The sequence below is a fragment of the Perognathus longimembris genome, chromosome 6 (genome assembly GCF_023159225.1).
Source record: "Perognathus longimembris pacificus isolate PPM17 chromosome 6, ASM2315922v1, whole genome shotgun sequence".
NCBI lineage: Eukaryota > Metazoa > Chordata > Mammalia > Rodentia > Heteromyidae > Perognathus > Perognathus longimembris.
Window position 1 is genome coordinate 25,752,113 of NC_063166.1, and position 17,261 is coordinate 25,769,373.

General features: G+C 46.5%; 1 protein-coding gene and 1 pseudogene across 1 annotated transcript; one reads left to right on the forward strand and one right to left on the reverse strand.

The window, feature by feature from the left end:
* Positions 1-367: 367 nt before the first annotated feature.
* On the reverse strand, positions 368-5,730 carry LOC125353657 (tripartite motif-containing protein 43-like). The gene is made up of 3 exons (XM_048349322.1): positions 4,782-5,730; positions 4,397-4,661; positions 368-428 (listed from the first exon to the last, which is right to left on the reverse strand). Exons 1-3 carry the CDS (start codon positions 5,728-5,730, stop codon positions 368-370), a joined length of 1,275 nt encoding a protein of 424 aa, XP_048205279.1.
* Positions 5,731-6,988: 1,258 nt separating this feature from the next.
* Positions 6,989-13,721, forward strand: LOC125353658 (annotated as a pseudogene).
* Positions 13,722-17,261: the final 3,540 nt, after the last annotated feature.

Consider the following 17,261-nt stretch of genomic DNA (forward strand, 5'->3'; position numbering starts at 1 on the left):
CCAGAAAGGGCAAGTGAAGAATGGGAGGTTTACACCCCACTTCTTCCTTAAGAAAGGATCCAGAATGCCTATTTAGTAATCATTTTGTAACTGTCCTTAGGCTACTATATTATTTCACAAGAGTAGATGTTGAAAACAGAGTCAGTTCCCTTTGGCCACTAAACGTTTCAATTCTATGGCTCATATTAAGTAGTAGAGGTACCAAGGTGCCTGTGTGGGGGAGGGGAAGACAATCCATAGCTTGCTCTAATCAGCAAGTGATCATAATGGTGCCTCAATCTGTGTTTGGGCACAGATACTTTTAATCCCACAATTTATGTTTGGGTACAGATACTTTTACATTCTTACAAAGTCAAAGTGCATTGGCTCACAGCATGGGTGTGAAATCCTCCAGGTACCCTAGCTTTACAGCAGATGAACCATGGTACCTGAAGGGAAAAGATAAAAGGTGAGCATAGACACCTGCAGACACCTCACTTTTTGCCTCTTTCCTTGCACACTCAGCTGTCATTTTACTGGACTCAAACAGAGCCAGTCTGTTTCTCAGGCCCTCATTACAGTTACTCCATCACATTGAGCAGATTACGGTGGTCAGGTGAGTCAGAGTTCACAGCTGCTGGCCAAGAACCCTCAGTTCTGGGTAGGAAGCATCTATGCCAAGCCTGAGCTAAGTCCCCTTGAAATCTGCCCTTGAGAGAATTCTGGCACTGGCTCCCCTACTCAAAGCAGGACTCACAAGAGCAGGAGTTTTGTTTGTATTTCTGCTGCACACACCCATTAGCTAAATGAAACAGAGTGCTGAATTGTTACTCTGGCTGTTAGTTTCCAAATCAAGCATTGGATCCCAAAGATGGTTCAAGGAGCAGAGTCTGGGAGCACACTGCACGTCTGTGCTTCGATGGAGACGCGATCCCTGACACATGTGCTTATCTGAAAGCTGAGGGCAGATGGGTCTCAACTTCCTTAGGAGCAGTAGCTCTGGTTTATACATGGTGTTAAATCTATACTGTCCAGAAATCCAGAGAGATTTATTCTGTGCCATTCAAAGTTGAGGTGTTATAGACCTGAGCTGTTTATTTTGGAACATTTACTACTTCTCCACTTAATTCCTGTATTAGATCCTCTGAGTATTCCAGGGACAACCTTCGGTACTGTTGCAAAAGAGCTGGTTTTATCCCATTTCCCTGGAACCCACAGTTTGAGATAAATAATGTCACAAATGATAGGACACAAGGTTAGGAGTTCCTGTTACCCAAGGCAGTCTATCTTTAGAGTTGCCTTGAATAAATCCCTTAACTCACTCCCTGTGGAGTCTGAGTGTGGGGGGGATAAGAGCCTGAATGCTGGTGGGTGGAATGCACAGGGGTGCATGGGGGAAGCTGGTGGAGGCCACTGCTGGAAAGGACTTTTAACTTCTTAAACAGAAAATCAAGATAAACAGTTCTCAGTGATCAACGTTCAGTGATGGCACAATGTTCCATCAGATTCCACCAGGGCCTAGAGGCCTCCTAGGAGCTGCAGACTTCAAATATAAAGCATTGCATGAGCATTCCAGCTTCCTGAGCCCACAGACTCTTGGTCACGTATCACACAAACTAAAGTTCTTATGTCAAGAGACATTTACTTTGATTTATCTCGGTCTGGGTTGTGCTGGATGAAGTCACCTAGCTAACAGAGCCACGATTGTTTCGGAGGCTCAGGAGGTTCAAAGGTAGGTTGCTCACCTCTTAATTACTCTCAGTGGCAGGAAAACTGAGATTTGAATAGTGGATTTGCATGTCAACACAGCTTTCCTTCTGTGTAGCTCCCCCGCCCCCCATACTCTCAGAAGGCTCTTATTGCAGATTTTATTAGATGTCAGGAGCCCTTTTTTCCCACCCATAGCTAGAAAAGGGTGGTTATTAAGAAACTCTAATGTTTCCTATTGTTTTGTTGGTTGTGTTCTGTCTTTAATAATAAAATTGTTGGGCTGACATGCCACATGCTGGAGTTTTGTTTCTGTCGTTCCCATGCACATTAAAAAAAAATGGATGTTCCTGCTCTTATCCACTGTTGACAAAGAATGAATGTCATGTGGATCCAGAAAAATAGTAGGATGCAGAACTTCTGTGGCCTGGAGATCATCTAAACGGCAAAAAAAGGCAACATCTGGAACAAGTTTCTGGGAGTCTCCATCTCCTCCATAGTCTCGAAGAGTTCTTTGTATGGTTCTTCCTCAATCAGTACTACACAGAGAGTGAAAATCTCCAATGGACTGAAAAGTCAACCAATTACGTGCCTAGGCGAAGCGATGATAGGCAGTTATTTTTCAGAGAATACAGTCCTGTGTCACTCATCATCTCCTCTTCCCTGCTATTCTGTGTAGTGAGGCTGCATATACTCCTGCCTTACTAACTTAGTAACTCCCTTTCCTGATATATTGCCCTCCACTGGCAATGTGGGAACCATTACCAAGAGTGATGTGTAACTGACATCACTTTCTGGGTCATGCAGAGAAGGCATGCTCTATTTCTACGTGCTCTCACCATTTCTTTTCCTTAAAGTTACTTGAAGCCTGTTCACTCATTTGGACAAAAAAAAATACATGGAATTTACAATCAGAGATTATATTTCTGCTCACCAAATCTCTACTTGTCATAACTGGCCCAAGGATCTTATTACCAGATGATCTTGAAAGGGTGGAGAAGCGCATCCACGGAATGGAGGACACCAAGAGACATTCTCATGCAAAAGCAAAGGGTTTATTCGAGCAAGCTCGGGCTCACAGCATGACCGTAAACCAGTCAACAACTGAGAGCCCCGAGCTTTTCTGAGGGTGACCTTATATAGGACTCTACTATCTGTTAGGGTAAAGCCCGCGCATTTGTAACCAATAGATTTAAAGTAACACATCGTGGTCTGCACGCAGGCAGCCAATCATTTTACACTGAGTCACATACGTTTACCAATCATTTTAAGGAATCCTAATTTGGGCTGGTAAGGGATACGTGCCAAGTTGTATGTGTGCGAGGATTCTTGGAATGTGGAAGTGACCTTTTGGACGGGCTGGCGCTTTTTGTTTGTTCCCCTCAAGGTGGGGTTGGGTGACTGCTTGCAGGCTGCATAGTTCAGATAACTGCAAAGTCCACATGACAATAGATGGCAGGATGGGGGGTTTGTCCTCGTGTCCCAGAGGGAGAGGGGCTTGGGTAACTTCCTACTCAAGGGGGCTCGTATAGCCTCTTTCAATCTATTTTATTTCCTTCTCTTCAATCTCTTCATTTAACACTGGGTTTCGATTCAGTCCATGGATAGAATCTGCTCTGGCAAAAGTCATCCATGATCATGTGACCAACGTGACGATCTGTGTAGAACTGAACTAAAGGATTTCCAGCACCATGTTGGGCTACAAGTCCCTAGGCTGGGAGGTGGGCGATGGGGGACATGCATCTCCCACTCCCTCCAAACAATGGAACCTCGTGAGGCCGACTCTCCTGGCGATGGCTGCCAGCCCTTCAAAACCACGTTGGTCTCCAGGTCCCTCTGCTGGGAGGGCTCCCTGCAGATGGGGCAGCTGGCAGGGAACCTGGGTTTCTTTCCAGGATAAGCAGAGACACGGTCCCCAAAATCTGTGCCATGGTGACCGGGTTGAGGAAAGTGCTCATGCAGATAACTCAGCTCAGTTCCTTCTGGCAGGCCTGGGCCATACCCCAGTCCATCCTGCTGAGGGGGCGCCTAAGCATCACACTCCTGATCCTAGACACTTGGGAGGTGGGGAGCTGAGGATCACCATCCCAAGCCACCCAGGGCAGGAGAATCCCCCTGAGAGGCTCCTATCTCCAGCTAAACACTCACAGGTCAGAAGCCGGGCTGCGCCTCAAGTGGCACAGCTCGAGCCTTGAGCACCAAGGGGCTCAGGGACAGGGCTCGGGCCCTGAGGTCAAGCCCCACCACCGACCACAACAGCCACAGCCACGGACCTGTCCACAGCCGCAGCAAAACCCAGGCCAAACCGACCAAGAGCCAGAGGTAGTAAAAGAGTAGATACCTCCACACTGCTCCTCACCAAAGGGATCCCAGCTCCAGACTCACTCTTTGAGGCTGATCACAGGGCCAGAGTCAGAGTCTGGGGCTGGGCCTCTATTTATACTAACTCAGGAGGGGGCGGGGTATGGGACCTAGCTGGAAAAAGGGTTTATACCTGAGCTTTCCCTGGGGGGTAACCATTTGCATATCAATGGGGCTTGGAATGTACTCTCCCAGCAAACCCCACCTGGAACTTCCTCTTTCCTGCAAGTCCTTCCAACAGTTCCCTCCCTCCCTCCCTCCTTCCCTCCCTCCCTCCCCCCTCCCTCCCTTACATGCCCAGGCCTTTCTGCTCCAGAATCCTCAACACCCAGAATGGCTCTCAGCTCACAATCCTGAGACAGCACCATGGAGAAGGGGCCTGACGGGGAACTGGAAAGAGCCGTTGGGGTACCTCCAGATGAGGGACCTCTTGGCTACATTCCAAAAGCTCACACTTCCATTGTCGAGATCCAGAAGCACGCCAACACGGCCCAATGGCCGTTCCACGTAGTGAGGAAGCACCGGGGAGGTGGTGAAGAGGCTGTAGTGCGTGTTCCCCTTCACACACAAGAGGAGGAAAAGGTCCCCGGATTGGCTCACGGGCGCGTGGCTGCCTATGGCGGAATCCCTACAGACCCCCGCCGCCCAGGTGGCAGAGTCGTTGCCACTGAGCTCCCAGTAATGCTGCCCAGAGCTGAAGACCCGGGAGCCAAAAGCGGTCGAATTGGCCCAGCCTTCCGAGTTCCAAAGCGCATCTGCGTGGTCTCCCCTCTGCCCGGCCGGCCTAAGTGGATCATGTGTGGCTTTCTGGAAGGAAATGTCCACTCGGAACCGCTCCAGCCTCTCCATCAGCCCAGGGACTGGGGGAGGCTTGAGCTGCAGCATCAGGGGACGAGGCATGCAAGCCAACAGCGCCTCGCAGCTCTCCAGGGTGGATTCCGCCTCCCGGAGAAGGTCCCCCTCTGCCATCTGGTATGTCCTCATCAGCTCCTGATAGGTTTTTCGCAGGTGACGCCCATACTGAAGCATTTGGGTTTCCGTGGCTCTGAGATGCAGTAAAATCACGCTCCCCTCGTGGAGAAGCGTCTCGGAATATGATCTCTCCTCCTCCGGGGAAGCCAGATGCAGCATGGCAAACACATCCGAGGCCATCCCTCGGTGCAGGTTCACGTAGGAGATCCACTGGTCGATGGTTCCCCTCTGCTCGGCGATTTCTGCCCGGTTCTCTTGCACCTTCTCCCACACGGCACGCATTTGCTTGAGAATCGTCTCCCGCTGCTCCTCGACCGCCCATTCGACTGGGTGGTGTCGGTGGGCCTCGTGCTCGCGGGACCCGGAGCAGCGCCCACACAGCAGGTCCTTGTCCACCTCGCAGAAGTTCTGCCTGGGCTCCCCGTGCGTCCCGCACACGCCTTCCTCCGAGCGCAGGAACCTCCTGAGGCCGGCTCTCCTGGCGATGGCGGCCAGGCCCTTCAGCACCACGTTGGTCACCAGGTCCCTCTGCTGGGCGGGCTCCCTGCAGATGGGGCAGCTGGCGGGGCCCTGGGTTGCTTCCCAGGCCAGGCAGAGACAGGGTCGGCAAAAGCTGTGCCCACAGGCTGTGGTGACCGGGTCAAGGAAAGTGCTCATGCAGATAACGCAACTCAGTTCCTTCTGGCAGGCCTGGGCCGTGACCCAGTCCATCGTGCCGAGGGGGCGCCGGCGCCTCAAACCCCTGATCCTAGCCACTCGGGAGGTGGGGAGCTGAGGATCACCGTCCCTAGCCACCCGGGGCAGGCAGGAGAATCCCCCTGAGAGGCTCCTATCTCCAGCTAAACACTCACAGGTCAGAAGCGGGGCTGCGCCTCAAGTGACACAGCCCGAGCCTTGAGCATGAAGGGGCTCAGGGACAGGGCCCGGGCCCTGAGGTCAAGCCCCACCACAGACCACCACCGACCACAACAGCCACAGCCACGGCCTCAGCAATAACCAGGCCAAACTGACCGAACCCAAGAGGCAGACAAAGTAATAGAATGGGTAACTCCACACTGCTCCTCACCAACAGGATCCCAGCTCCAGACTCACTCTTTGTGGCTGATCACAGGGCCAAAGAGTCAGAGTCTGGGGCTGGGCCTCTATTTATACTAACTCAGGAGGGGGCGGGGTATGGGACCTAGCTGGAAAAAGGGCTTGTACCTGAGCATTCCCTGAGGGTAACTATTTGCATATCAATGGGGCTCTGAATGTCCCCTCCCAGCAAACCCCACCTGGAACTTCCTCTTTCCTGCAAGTTCTTCCAAAAGTTCCCTCCCTCCCTCCCCCCTCCCTCCCTCCCTCCCCCCTCCCTCCCTCCCTTACATGCCCAGGCCTTTCTGCTCCAGAATCCTCAACACCCAGAATGGCTCTCAGCTCAAGATCCTGAGACAGCACCGTGGAGAAGGGGCCTGACGGGGAACTGGAAAGAGCCGTTGGGGTACCTCCAGATGAGGGACCTCTTGGCTACATTCCAAAAGCTCACACTTCCATTGTCGAGATCCAGAAGCACGCCAACACGGCCCAATGGCCGTTCCACGTAGTGAGGAAGCACCGGGGAGGTGGTGAAGAGGCTGTAGTGCGTGTTCCCCTTCACACACAAGAGGAGGAAAAGGTCCCCGGATTGGCTCATGGGCGCATGGCTGCCTATGGGGGAATCCCTACAGACCCCCGCCGCCCAGGTTGCAGAGTCGTTGCCACTGAGCTCCCAGTAATGCTGCCCAGAGCTGAAGACCCGGGAGCCAAAAGCGGTCGAATTGGCCCAGCCTTCCGAGTTCCAAAGCACATCTGCGTAGTCTCCCCTCTGCCCGGCGGCCTAAGTGGATCATGCGTGGCTTTCTGGAAGGAAATGTCCACTCGGAACCGCTCCAGCCTCTCCATCAGCCCAGGGACTGGGGGAGCCCTGAGCTGCGGCATCAGGGGACGAGGCATGCAAGCCAACAGCGCCTCGCAGCTCTCCAGGGTGGATTCCGCCTCCCGGAGAAGGTCCCCCTCTGCCATCTGGTATGTCCTCATCAGCTCCTGATAGGTTTTTCACAGGTGACGCCCGTACTGAAGCATTTGGGTTTCCGTGGCTCTGAGATGCAGTAAAATCACGCTCCCCTCATGGAGAAGCGTCTCGGAATACGATCTCTCCTTCTCCGGGGAAGCCAGATGCAGCACGGCAAACACATCCGAGGCCATTCCTCGTGCAGTTTCACGTAGGAGATCCACTGGTCGATGGTTCCCCTCTGCTTGGCATCGCTGCCCGGTTCTCTTGCATCTTCTTCCACATGGCATGCCTTTGCTTATGAATTGTCTCACACTGCTCTTTGACTGGTTGTTCAACTGGCTGCTTTTTATGATTGTTCATATTTCTTAGTAATTTTCCTTCAATGTTTACTTTCCCTTTTTATTTTGTGTTGCTGAAGATTTGCCATGTTTTCTCTGGCTAATGTATGATCCCAACTGAACAATCTTTCCTTTTTTCATTTGTCCAGTTGCATGGAAAAGCTCTGTTTTCTTTTTCTCTGCCTTCTTCACTGGTCCTTCTACCTAGAATGCCCTTCACAATTTTCTCATTGGGAAACTCCATTTTCCTTGTAAGTTCTATCTCTAGTCTTTCTTCCTCTAGAAGGGTGTCAAAAACAAAAAGAAAAAAACTGATCTTATTGTGTCCTGAGCACATTGAATATATTGCATGGTAGCTGTTGTCCCGGTCTTGCCCTTTCCAGTAGTTTCCCAATATTCTGGTCCTGTGCCTTGTCCAGGAACATATTATCTATCATGTATTCGTTCAATGATATTTCATAAGTTCCCCCTCTGTTTAGGGCCTGGATTGGTGATAACAGCCCAAGAATGGATTTGAGAGTGTTCCTGCCTGATAATGCTAATTGTCTAGCCATACAGCAGTTTATCTTTTTATTATGAGTATATTTTTCTTAAGATCCTGACGTTTCCACAGAGTGGACAGCAGTTCTTTTCTCTGAGCAATTTGTTCCCTGCCTGATGCCTGTCTGTGATGCAGCATGCTCAGTTGAAATTTGTTGAGTGAGGGTGTTTTGCTGGGATACGCAGTGTCTGGACTTAGGGTTCATCCTGTCAGGGTGTTAAATCAACTTAGGGACTTGACTGGTCATGGGTTGAAGGGCTCCGGAAAAGGTGCATGCCTCAGTGTTTATTTATAAATGTATTTGGGAGAGCCAAAGTTCCTTGGCTTTCTCTGTTCCAAACTTAGCCTTTTCCCTTGTTCTTCTCGTTCATTTTTGAATGGAAATAATGTCACCCACTCGCTAGTTTTATATATAGCTACCATTGAAGTGGAAGTCAAAGGAAATCATGCCTATTAATTAAAAACCCCGTATGTGGGCAGTTTTTGAGTTGCTAATTAAAAACCTTATAAGTTGGGTTGCCTTTGCGGTTTTCAATCTTTTCTTTTTCCTCAGCCTAGAACATTTCCTATGAAAGAAGATGACTTTTAAAAAGGCGTTAGCAAAGAATGGTAGCACCTTTTTTTTTTCAGAAGCGTGTCAGTTGCTTCCAGTGACATCTCAGGGACAAGTATCTCCCTAGCTCTGAGAAGATGACTTCCTACATCCCTTATGTTTTACTCTAAATGATCTTCCCTCTGTAGATAGCCCAGTAGGTGTTTGTAAGTGCTGGAGGCTGCCTTCCTTATCAGGTAGGTCAAGACGAGACTGTCTCGCCATTTTACCAGCTACTGCATTGCTCACCAGTGGCTCTTTAAGTTGCAGCTTGATGGCCATAGCTGCCCTTGGAGGAATGAAATGAATGCCCTGGGGGTGGGAGAAGCAAATGGCAGGAGATTCTTAAAGCTCAAGATCTGCTCCTGCTCTGCCTTCCTTCAGGGCTGCGTTCTCTGCAGTCTATGGATATTGAGATTTGTTCCCAGTGCAGCTTTCTGGGCATGGTGCCAAGGACTCACACAGGACACCCCGTTCAGCTCAGGCTACACCCCAGCCTGACTTTTGGGGGTGGGTGGGCAGAGGTGGCTCAGCAGGACTCCCTTTGTGACTACAATTAGAGTTTACATGGTCTACCACGAGGTGGGCCTGCTTGAGTGGTGTGCGGAGGCTCCAACAAGTGGCTCCATTGTATCCTAGCCTGGGAGGATGCAGAGAACAGCTCTTGTGATGGAGGAGCATTGTTTGCCGGGAGGGCTTGATTCCACGGAGCCAGGCAAGGCCATGTGGTAAGCATGTGGTGGGGACTATGGTTGGGGCCATGGGGCTGGCCATGTGCTTTGAGTTTGGGTTTCCTTTCTTTTTCAGAAGGTGGTTGATTCATGCAAAATGCTTAACGATGCCTGCCATGCACCACGCAGGGGATCGGATCCTCTTTGATGTTCAGGGTCTTTTTGGCGGTTCCAAAAAAACAGTTCAAAAGGTTTACTTTGGACACCACACCTCCAGCAAATGTGAAAGTCAAGACCAGGCTCCCCAGGCAGCATGCTGAAGAAAACATCTTGTTCAGGCTTTGTTGGTTCCTCCGTTCTGTCTTGTGCTGAGCACAGGTTTTCAGACTTTGCTCTGTCTTGGTGGTGCAAAGGAAAGATGAAGAGATGAAGCAAAGGAAAACAATCAGCTCATATCTTTTTTTTTTTTTTTTGCCAGCCCTGGGGCTTGAACTCAGGGCCTGGGCACTGTCCCTGAGCTTCTTCTGCTCAAGGCTAGTGCTCTACCACTTGAGCCACAGCACCATTTGCAGCCTTTGCTGACTATTGTATTAGAGATGAGAGTCTCATGCACTTTCCTGCCCAGGCTGGCTTCAAACCGCAGTCCTTATATCAGGGCTGCCCTGTGGTGTACAGATCACAGTTATTTTCACATTGAAGGCACAGTGCTGCTGTCCTCTGTGTTCTCTTTTATTCATAGTGGGTGTAACTTAGGGATGGCTTGATGCAGATAAGGATGCTGGAGGCACATAGGGACTTGCAGGCAAATCACTTACCAGGCTTCACGACTCTGTTTCCTGCCCTTCTCTGTCCACAAAGGATGGTTTTGGGACAAGGCACCCCCAACTCTGTGCTCAGACTTGAAGCTGGCAGCTGGAGTGAAATTTCTGTAAGATTCTCTAGAGAGATCATTACTCCATTCTGTAAACTCTATACCCATTGGCTGGGCTGGCTTTCTTTGCCATGACCCAATGGCTGTGAGGGCCGAGCTGGTGAACCCAGATGCCCCAAGTCCTTCATGGTGTTAGGAGGGAAAAAACACCCTTTAAAACCTATGAACCAAGGGTCAATCCAGGCTCACCACAAGGACTCAGCGAGCAGTATCTGGAGTGTTCACCAGCACAGGTATAGTGCAGGTGCATTATTGGAGAAGAGACAAGCCGCAGGGGCTCCCACAGCTCCACCATCTGTGCCCTTGGAACTACACTCCATTTCTCTCCTTACCCAATGTAGGTTACCGGCCCTAACAGACTCGAATCTCCTTACCAACGCTGGCATCTCTGAAATGCCACAAATGCTTAGTTGGCCTCCCAAGTGATTTACCATAACATATGGAAGGCTCTGGGCCAACCCTCTAATAATTTGGCAGATTACAGGTGTATAGAATCATAGGCTGCTTATTTTTGTTAACGCAGTTTACTTAGGCTTTTGTATCACTCTCTTTATTTGTGTTTTCTCACAATTCTCCTTGACCCTGATAACTGAGAGTCATCCTCACCTGGCAACTGAAAATAATCCCATTGCACCCCTGGCATCTATGTCTGGCACAGCCAGCTCTATTGTCCCACTCTAGAAATACTCAGGGAATGGCTATTTTTTTTTCTTTCCCAAGTTCATATCCTTGGAGATCCCCTCCAGTTTCATAGCACACGCACACATTTTTCATCACTTCAGGCTGTGTCTTTGCTAGTTTACAGAAATCCTGCTCATTCAGAGAAGATAGATTTCAAGTCAGGCATCATCTTCTTTGTCTTTTCATATCTTAGACTGGCAGCTCTTTTCTCCACGTGATGCCAGGCTCTTATTTCCATTCTAGAACATGTGGTTAGCATTCTTTAAATGTCCACTTCCAATTGAGTTAGCAACTAGTGATTCGTTGCTCGGTGGCAAACGGTGTGCTAGGCACTTCCCTTTATCAGTGACTTGCAGAAATGTCCTGCCTTGCTGTTCCATTTTCACAGCAACAGACTGTCACTCGATAAAGTAGACTTGTAGTGAGTACTTGAGTGGCTCTTTTAACATAAAATCAGCTTCTCTTTTCTCTGTATCATCCATGGTTCCCCGCTTAGCCAGGTGGGGAGTGCTCTCAAATCCACATAAATCTGGAAAGTTCTCTACTTCCCCACATAACTAGCTTGGAGACATAATTATTCCAAAGTGATTAATGACACACTACTTTGTGTGTGTGTGTGTGTGTTTTATTTAATGTTAACCAATATTGTGGAGAGACAGAACCATCTCCTTTAGTGAACAGTGAAATAATTGATTAAATGACCAATTGTAGACTCCCTTGCCAATGACATGTAAGGAAACCAATGTGCATGCCTCATTTCATAAGTCTGCCTCCTGATTTTCTTTGGGTTTCTTATATTTTCCTTTCCTGGCTTTGGATTTGGACATACTGGCAACGTTCACAGTCACTTTTTTTTTTTTTTAATGGCTATGGCTCCTGTAAAGAAAGCAGTCATTTAGCATGAGGCACACAAAGCCCAACATAACATGCTATTTGGGTGGCAGGAAGAGAGCTCTGAGAAATTTGCTCTAACATTAAAAGGAAGTATGCTATCATCTGGGTTCACTTCCATGAACTCTAGGACTGGAGAGAGAAAGAAGCCCAAATCACAAGCACATAGAAGAATGAGGACGTTGAGAGTCACACTGGGATTATCTTATAACAGGAAAACCTGAGAAAAAGTGATACATAAGTGAATTGGGAAAGGGGAAACAGATTCAAACATCTCAAAATTTTGTTTCAAAGAAATGGAACATTAAGATAGATGGAGGTAAGGAAACATGGTCACATGCTTGCTGACAGTGCCACCTGTGTGGAACTTAACAATGCACAGAACTGTTTTGTGATATTTTTATGTCTGTCTGTTTCTTCATGGCTAGAGTTTAAACTTCTTTTTTTTTTTTTTGGCCAGTCCTGGGCCTTGGACTCAGGGCCTGAGCACTGTCCCTGGCTTCTTCCCGCTCAAGGCTAGCACTCTGCCACTTGAGCCACAGCGCCGCTTCTGGCCGTTTTCTGTATATGTGGTGCTGGGGAATCGAACCTAGGGCCTCGTGTATCCGAGGCAGGCACTCTTGCCGCTAGGCTATCTCCCCAGCCCCGAGTTTAAACTTCTTGAGGGGTGGAGAATATATGTCTCTGTGCCAACTACAGTTAAGTGAAGAAAGTGGAACTGTTAGGTTTATGGAAATTAAAAAGTGATGGATGTAACGTGTGCCGGATAACATGAGTCCCATCATGGCACTTGTTTTCCCATAGTGCCTTGGGGTCCTTGCTCAAATGCTTCTCCCCACAATGCCTTGGCTGCCTGATTAATGAAAACAGTCAGGGCAGTGCATCCATACTCCATCAAGCAATTGAGCACAAAGCCCAGGAGAGGAGACATGGAAGAAGCTCCATACTAGAAACGCCAAGCTCCAACAGTTCTCCATTAGGTTCTTCTTTGAAGATCCTCTCCAAATGTAGAGTCTTATTACTTTCCTTTTGTGGCTTTTCTTTCAAAGTCAATATTGGAGTGAAATGACTTTTTCCATTTAAAAGTAGTTAAGTGGGGTGCTACTGTTTCATGCCTGTAATCCTAGTTACTCAGGAGGCTGAGATCTGAGGATCGAGGTTCAAAGCCAGCATGGGTAGGAAAGTCTGTGAGACTCTTATATTTAATTAATCACCAACAAAACAATTAGTGGAGCTATGGCTCAACAAGTAGAGTGCTAGCCTTGAGTACAAATGCTTAGGAATAGCACCCAGGCTCTGAATTCAAGCCCAAGGACTGGTACATGCATACACACATGTGTGCATGCATGCACACACACACACACATACACACACACAGGAATAAGAGAGAAAGAGATTCTATATGTAATGGTCATTATCAAACTATGTATCAGAAGAAGTCTGATGAAGCTAAGATTTTGAAAAAGCCTTCATCATCCAAATATTATAGGCTATTGTATGTTAATAAAGTCAGTGACAGTAATCTGTGCCTTACTATGGAGTACAGAGGAGAAAAGTCTCTAAATGATTTATTAGAAGAATGAAAAAAGGCAGCAGAGGTCCTTTCCCAGCAGCTGTAATTTTAAAAGTTGCTTTAAAGATGGCAAGATAGTTAAAGTACCTGGACCCAGAAGAGAAGCTGTTGCATGAGGACATAAATTCTTCAAATGTTCTAATTAAAGGCGATTTTGAAACAATTAAGAAGAAGGCTTTGGAGGAAAATGGCATTATTACTGATAAGGCAGACATAGCTGCCTTTGGCCACATTCTATGGTCAGTGATGACATTATCCTACACCTTAATCTTTCAGATGATGATGATAATGATGATGAAAGTGACTTTGATAATGAAACATACGATGGATATTTGGAAACTAGGCTACCTATGAATATGAAAGAATTGCATGATTCATACCAGAAAGTTACTGAGCTTTCCACTGTATGGAATGATGACGATGCTGAAGATTGTCGCTTTGGAACTCGATGACAAGTGCTCATGTTCATGATGACTTCAGCAGGAGTTGTATGACTGTTCTTGTTACTCAGATATATTTATAGAGTTCCAATGGCCTATAGGAGCCAGACTCTCTGGAAATGGCTTATTTTAAGACCATATTGCTATAATGATAAGCATTTGGTATTGTACTGAATTCTCAAAGGAGTCTGAAAAACAGCACAGGTACTAAGATATTGTTTATAAAAACTTTAAACACTGGCAGTCAAAATGCTGTAAACTGTACTAGCACTGATTTGAATTGAGTGACCATGACTTTTATTAAGGATCTTTCTCAGATATTCTCTTCTATATTTTAGTGGTTCTGTTAAAATTAGCCTTTTAAGTAGTACAAAGCATACATGTGGTTATATTTTAAAACAATAAATCTTTCTCTGGCCTTTCTTGGTATATGTGCATATTCAGTGGTCACTAGGAATTGAGAAGAATATGACTCAGAAGAGTAGCTTTGTAGGTGTTTTCAGACTTTAGTTATAGCTTTTGTTCTATCATAGCTCTCCCCAGATTTTTGGTATTTGTTTTAATTTATTAAATACATTTTCTCTATTGAGATTCCTTTTTCCAGTTTTTACTTACTCATCTGTATCCTAAGTATTTGATAGATGTTCTGTAAAAATGATAAATGGGAAAATACAGAATAAATGAGAGTTTGGGTACTAAAATATATAGACAATGTATATTTGTGCCTTTGAAATGATCTATAAATACAATTTCTCTTAAAAGCTTACCCTTTAGGTTGAGTCAGCTGCAAAGCATATCTTGAGAAGAGCCAGCTTTTATTTCTTACTATGTGTGGGCCTAATAGTTAATACTTGACATGATGGCTCTCATTTATAATATCTATAAATTTCCTTGAAAAAATGTGGTGTTGTTTTTTTTTTTACTTTCACAGGCCAGCCATTTAGATTTTATTTTTAATATGAAAGATGCTCTTTCTGTATAAATCCAATGGAGCAGAAAAGTAGAATATCAGGAAAAATTCTTACATATCCTTTTAAGGTTGATGTGATAGTGCAAAGATTAAGACGTATACCAGATGGGCTGGGAATGTGGCTTAGTGGTAGTGTGTTTGCCTAGCACGCATAAGGCCTGGGTTTGATTTCACAGTATCACATAAATAAAACCAATTTAAAGAAAAAAAGAAGTACACCAGCATGAGTGGGTGGGAGACAGTAATCTACAAGGTTTGTGCTAACAATCAGGCTTCCATGGTTTGGAGTACCCATTCTATTATGTGTTAACTCTGTGACCATCACCCTATTAGTGATTCCTTTAATTTTTAATTCTCTCTTGTGGAAAAGAGATAAGCATACCCCCAGTGACAGTGTCCATTACAGGACTGCTCCCTAGAATAAAAGAGGTCACATTGGTCAAGCAGACCAATCGTGCAATAATGTACAGACTAGTTTGCACAAGTTGCTTGGTGAAACTTCTCCCCTCCTCCAATTCTCTCTTCCCTCTTTCCTAGAAGAATTTAGCATTATACCTATAAGCAAATGGAAAGAACCTCCTAAGTAATTCCATATGATTACTCATGAATATTCTCAACCTGGGAACAGTCTGTTATGCGTATCTAAAGAAAACAACTGTATCTGAAGAAAGCAACTTTTTTTTTTTTAAGATCTAAACACAGGGCAGTGCCCAAGCCATTCAGAGGAGCTGTTAAACACGATTCAGGCAACTGACTGCAAAGGACAAATTTCCTTATTTCTGTAACAAATACATCTGTCAGCGGTCCTGACCCTGCTGAATTGGAGAATCAGGAGCTGAGGGCAAGCAACAGGTGTCTGAGGAGCTAGAGAACATGATACCCCAAGCTGGTTAGAAGCTGTGTGAAGAGGCTGAGAATGTCTGGGAGAGAGAGAGAGGCCCATTGTAAACTGGAAACAGAACCCACTTGAGGAAGGTTGGAGAAATGGAAAGGAACACATATGGCTCCTGGAGGAAGGAGACTTGGCTTTGTAGGTTGGGCCAGCCATTGGCTTGTGGGGCAAAACAAAGAGGGGGGTAGAAGGTTGCAGCCAAGCTTTGGCTCCAGGGCCTACCTAAGAGACTGGACAGAAAGGGTGTGTTTTTGTTTTTGTTTCTTCAGGAAACTTGGAACGTCTCCTTCAGGGCTGCAATCCCAAAGCTACATAGGGATGGTAGGAGATACTTGCTTCGAAGCTGGTTATGCAAACTTGTATAAGGAAGAGTGATAGAAAGTCCCCAGGAAGCAGCCATTGTGATAATACTAGTTTTAAAAACAAATACACTGAAATCTATTCATGCCTGGAGGCAGGCTTTAAGGATAAGCTCTCCCTCATCCTTCTTTTGGTCTTCTGTTCCCCCTTTCTTGCATCTCACCTACCTCCCCTTCTAATAAACCCTCATATAACTGATGGATTACTTGACAGATACTGTCCAAGGAAAAAACAAGGGCTGCACAAAGATATTACAACTCTAATTGAGGAGCACAACAATTAACCACCAATTGCAGGTAAAATATCTCTATTCTCTCACGGCCAAGATTATACCTAGATTTCCCCTGCTAGTCTGTAATAGCATAGATCTAATTGGCATTCCTTGGTGATCAGAGGAATGATGTGATTTTTTTTCTTTTCTTTGTTTTTGCAAGGAGGTGTCAGGGAACAGAGAAGACCTCTGAACTCGTGTGTGTGTGTGTGTGTGTGTGTGTGTGTGTGTGTGTGTGTACACTAGGGCTTGAACTCAGAGCTTAGGTGCTCTTCCCTTAGCTTTTTCCCTCAAGGCTGGCACTCTACCACTTGAGCCACCACTCCACTTCTGGCTTTTTCTTGTTTATTTGGAAATTAAGACACTCATGGAATTTCCTGCCCAGGCTGGCTTTGAACTGCCATCTGCAGAACTCAGCTTCCTGAGGAGCTAGGATTATAGTCATGAGCCAACAGTGCCTGGCTTCTGAACACTATAAACCACTTGTAATTTTATAGATGCTATCAAGCCAACAGAGCTATGCTCAAGAGCTTGGAGTCTCCTCCCCTGGTGGTAGATTAGAGTTGGAGATGAAGTTAGATGATGAAATCTCCAGAAAGACAGAAGTGTACTATAGGAAGGCCAATCTATTTAAACCCCAGAGATTAGCAATAGTTCCTGTTGGCTGCTGGACACGTTGTAAGAGACTACAGTATTGTGCAAGGTCTCACAGCTCAAGGAAAACTGCCAGTCGCCCTCTGTTCAGTACTTAAGCTTCTTGAGTTGTATTGTGATGTTTCATCCATTACAAAAAAAGGTGGATTTTCAGTTTCAGAAGCATAGGATCCATTTCTTTTTTATTAACTTAGGAGTTTTCCTAGAAATACTGTAATAGACCAGATATTGCTAAGATTTTTTTTGGATACAAAGGAAAAAGATTTAGACTTTACTTCAGAAGACAAGGCTAGGAGTCCCATTGGTGACCATGTTTAGCCACAGTGGCAGATTTGTGAGCTGAGAATAATAAAGTCAATTTAGCCACATTTCAGTTGTAAAATGTGTTACATGTAAGGGTCCTTG

Coding starts and splice junctions, on each gene's coding strand:
- LOC125353657 (XM_048349322.1), bottom strand. CDS start 5,730: ATGGACTGGGTCACGGCCCAGGCCTGCCAGAAGGAACTGAGTTGCGTT. Junction 4,662..4,781: donor TGCGCTTTGGAACTCGGAAG/GCTGGGCCAATT, acceptor ATTCCGCCATAG/GCAGCCACGCGCCCGTGAGC. Junction 429..4,396: donor CATGGTGCTGTCTCAGGATT/GTGAGCTGAGAG, acceptor TTTTCCCTTCAG/GTACCATGGTTCATCTGCTG.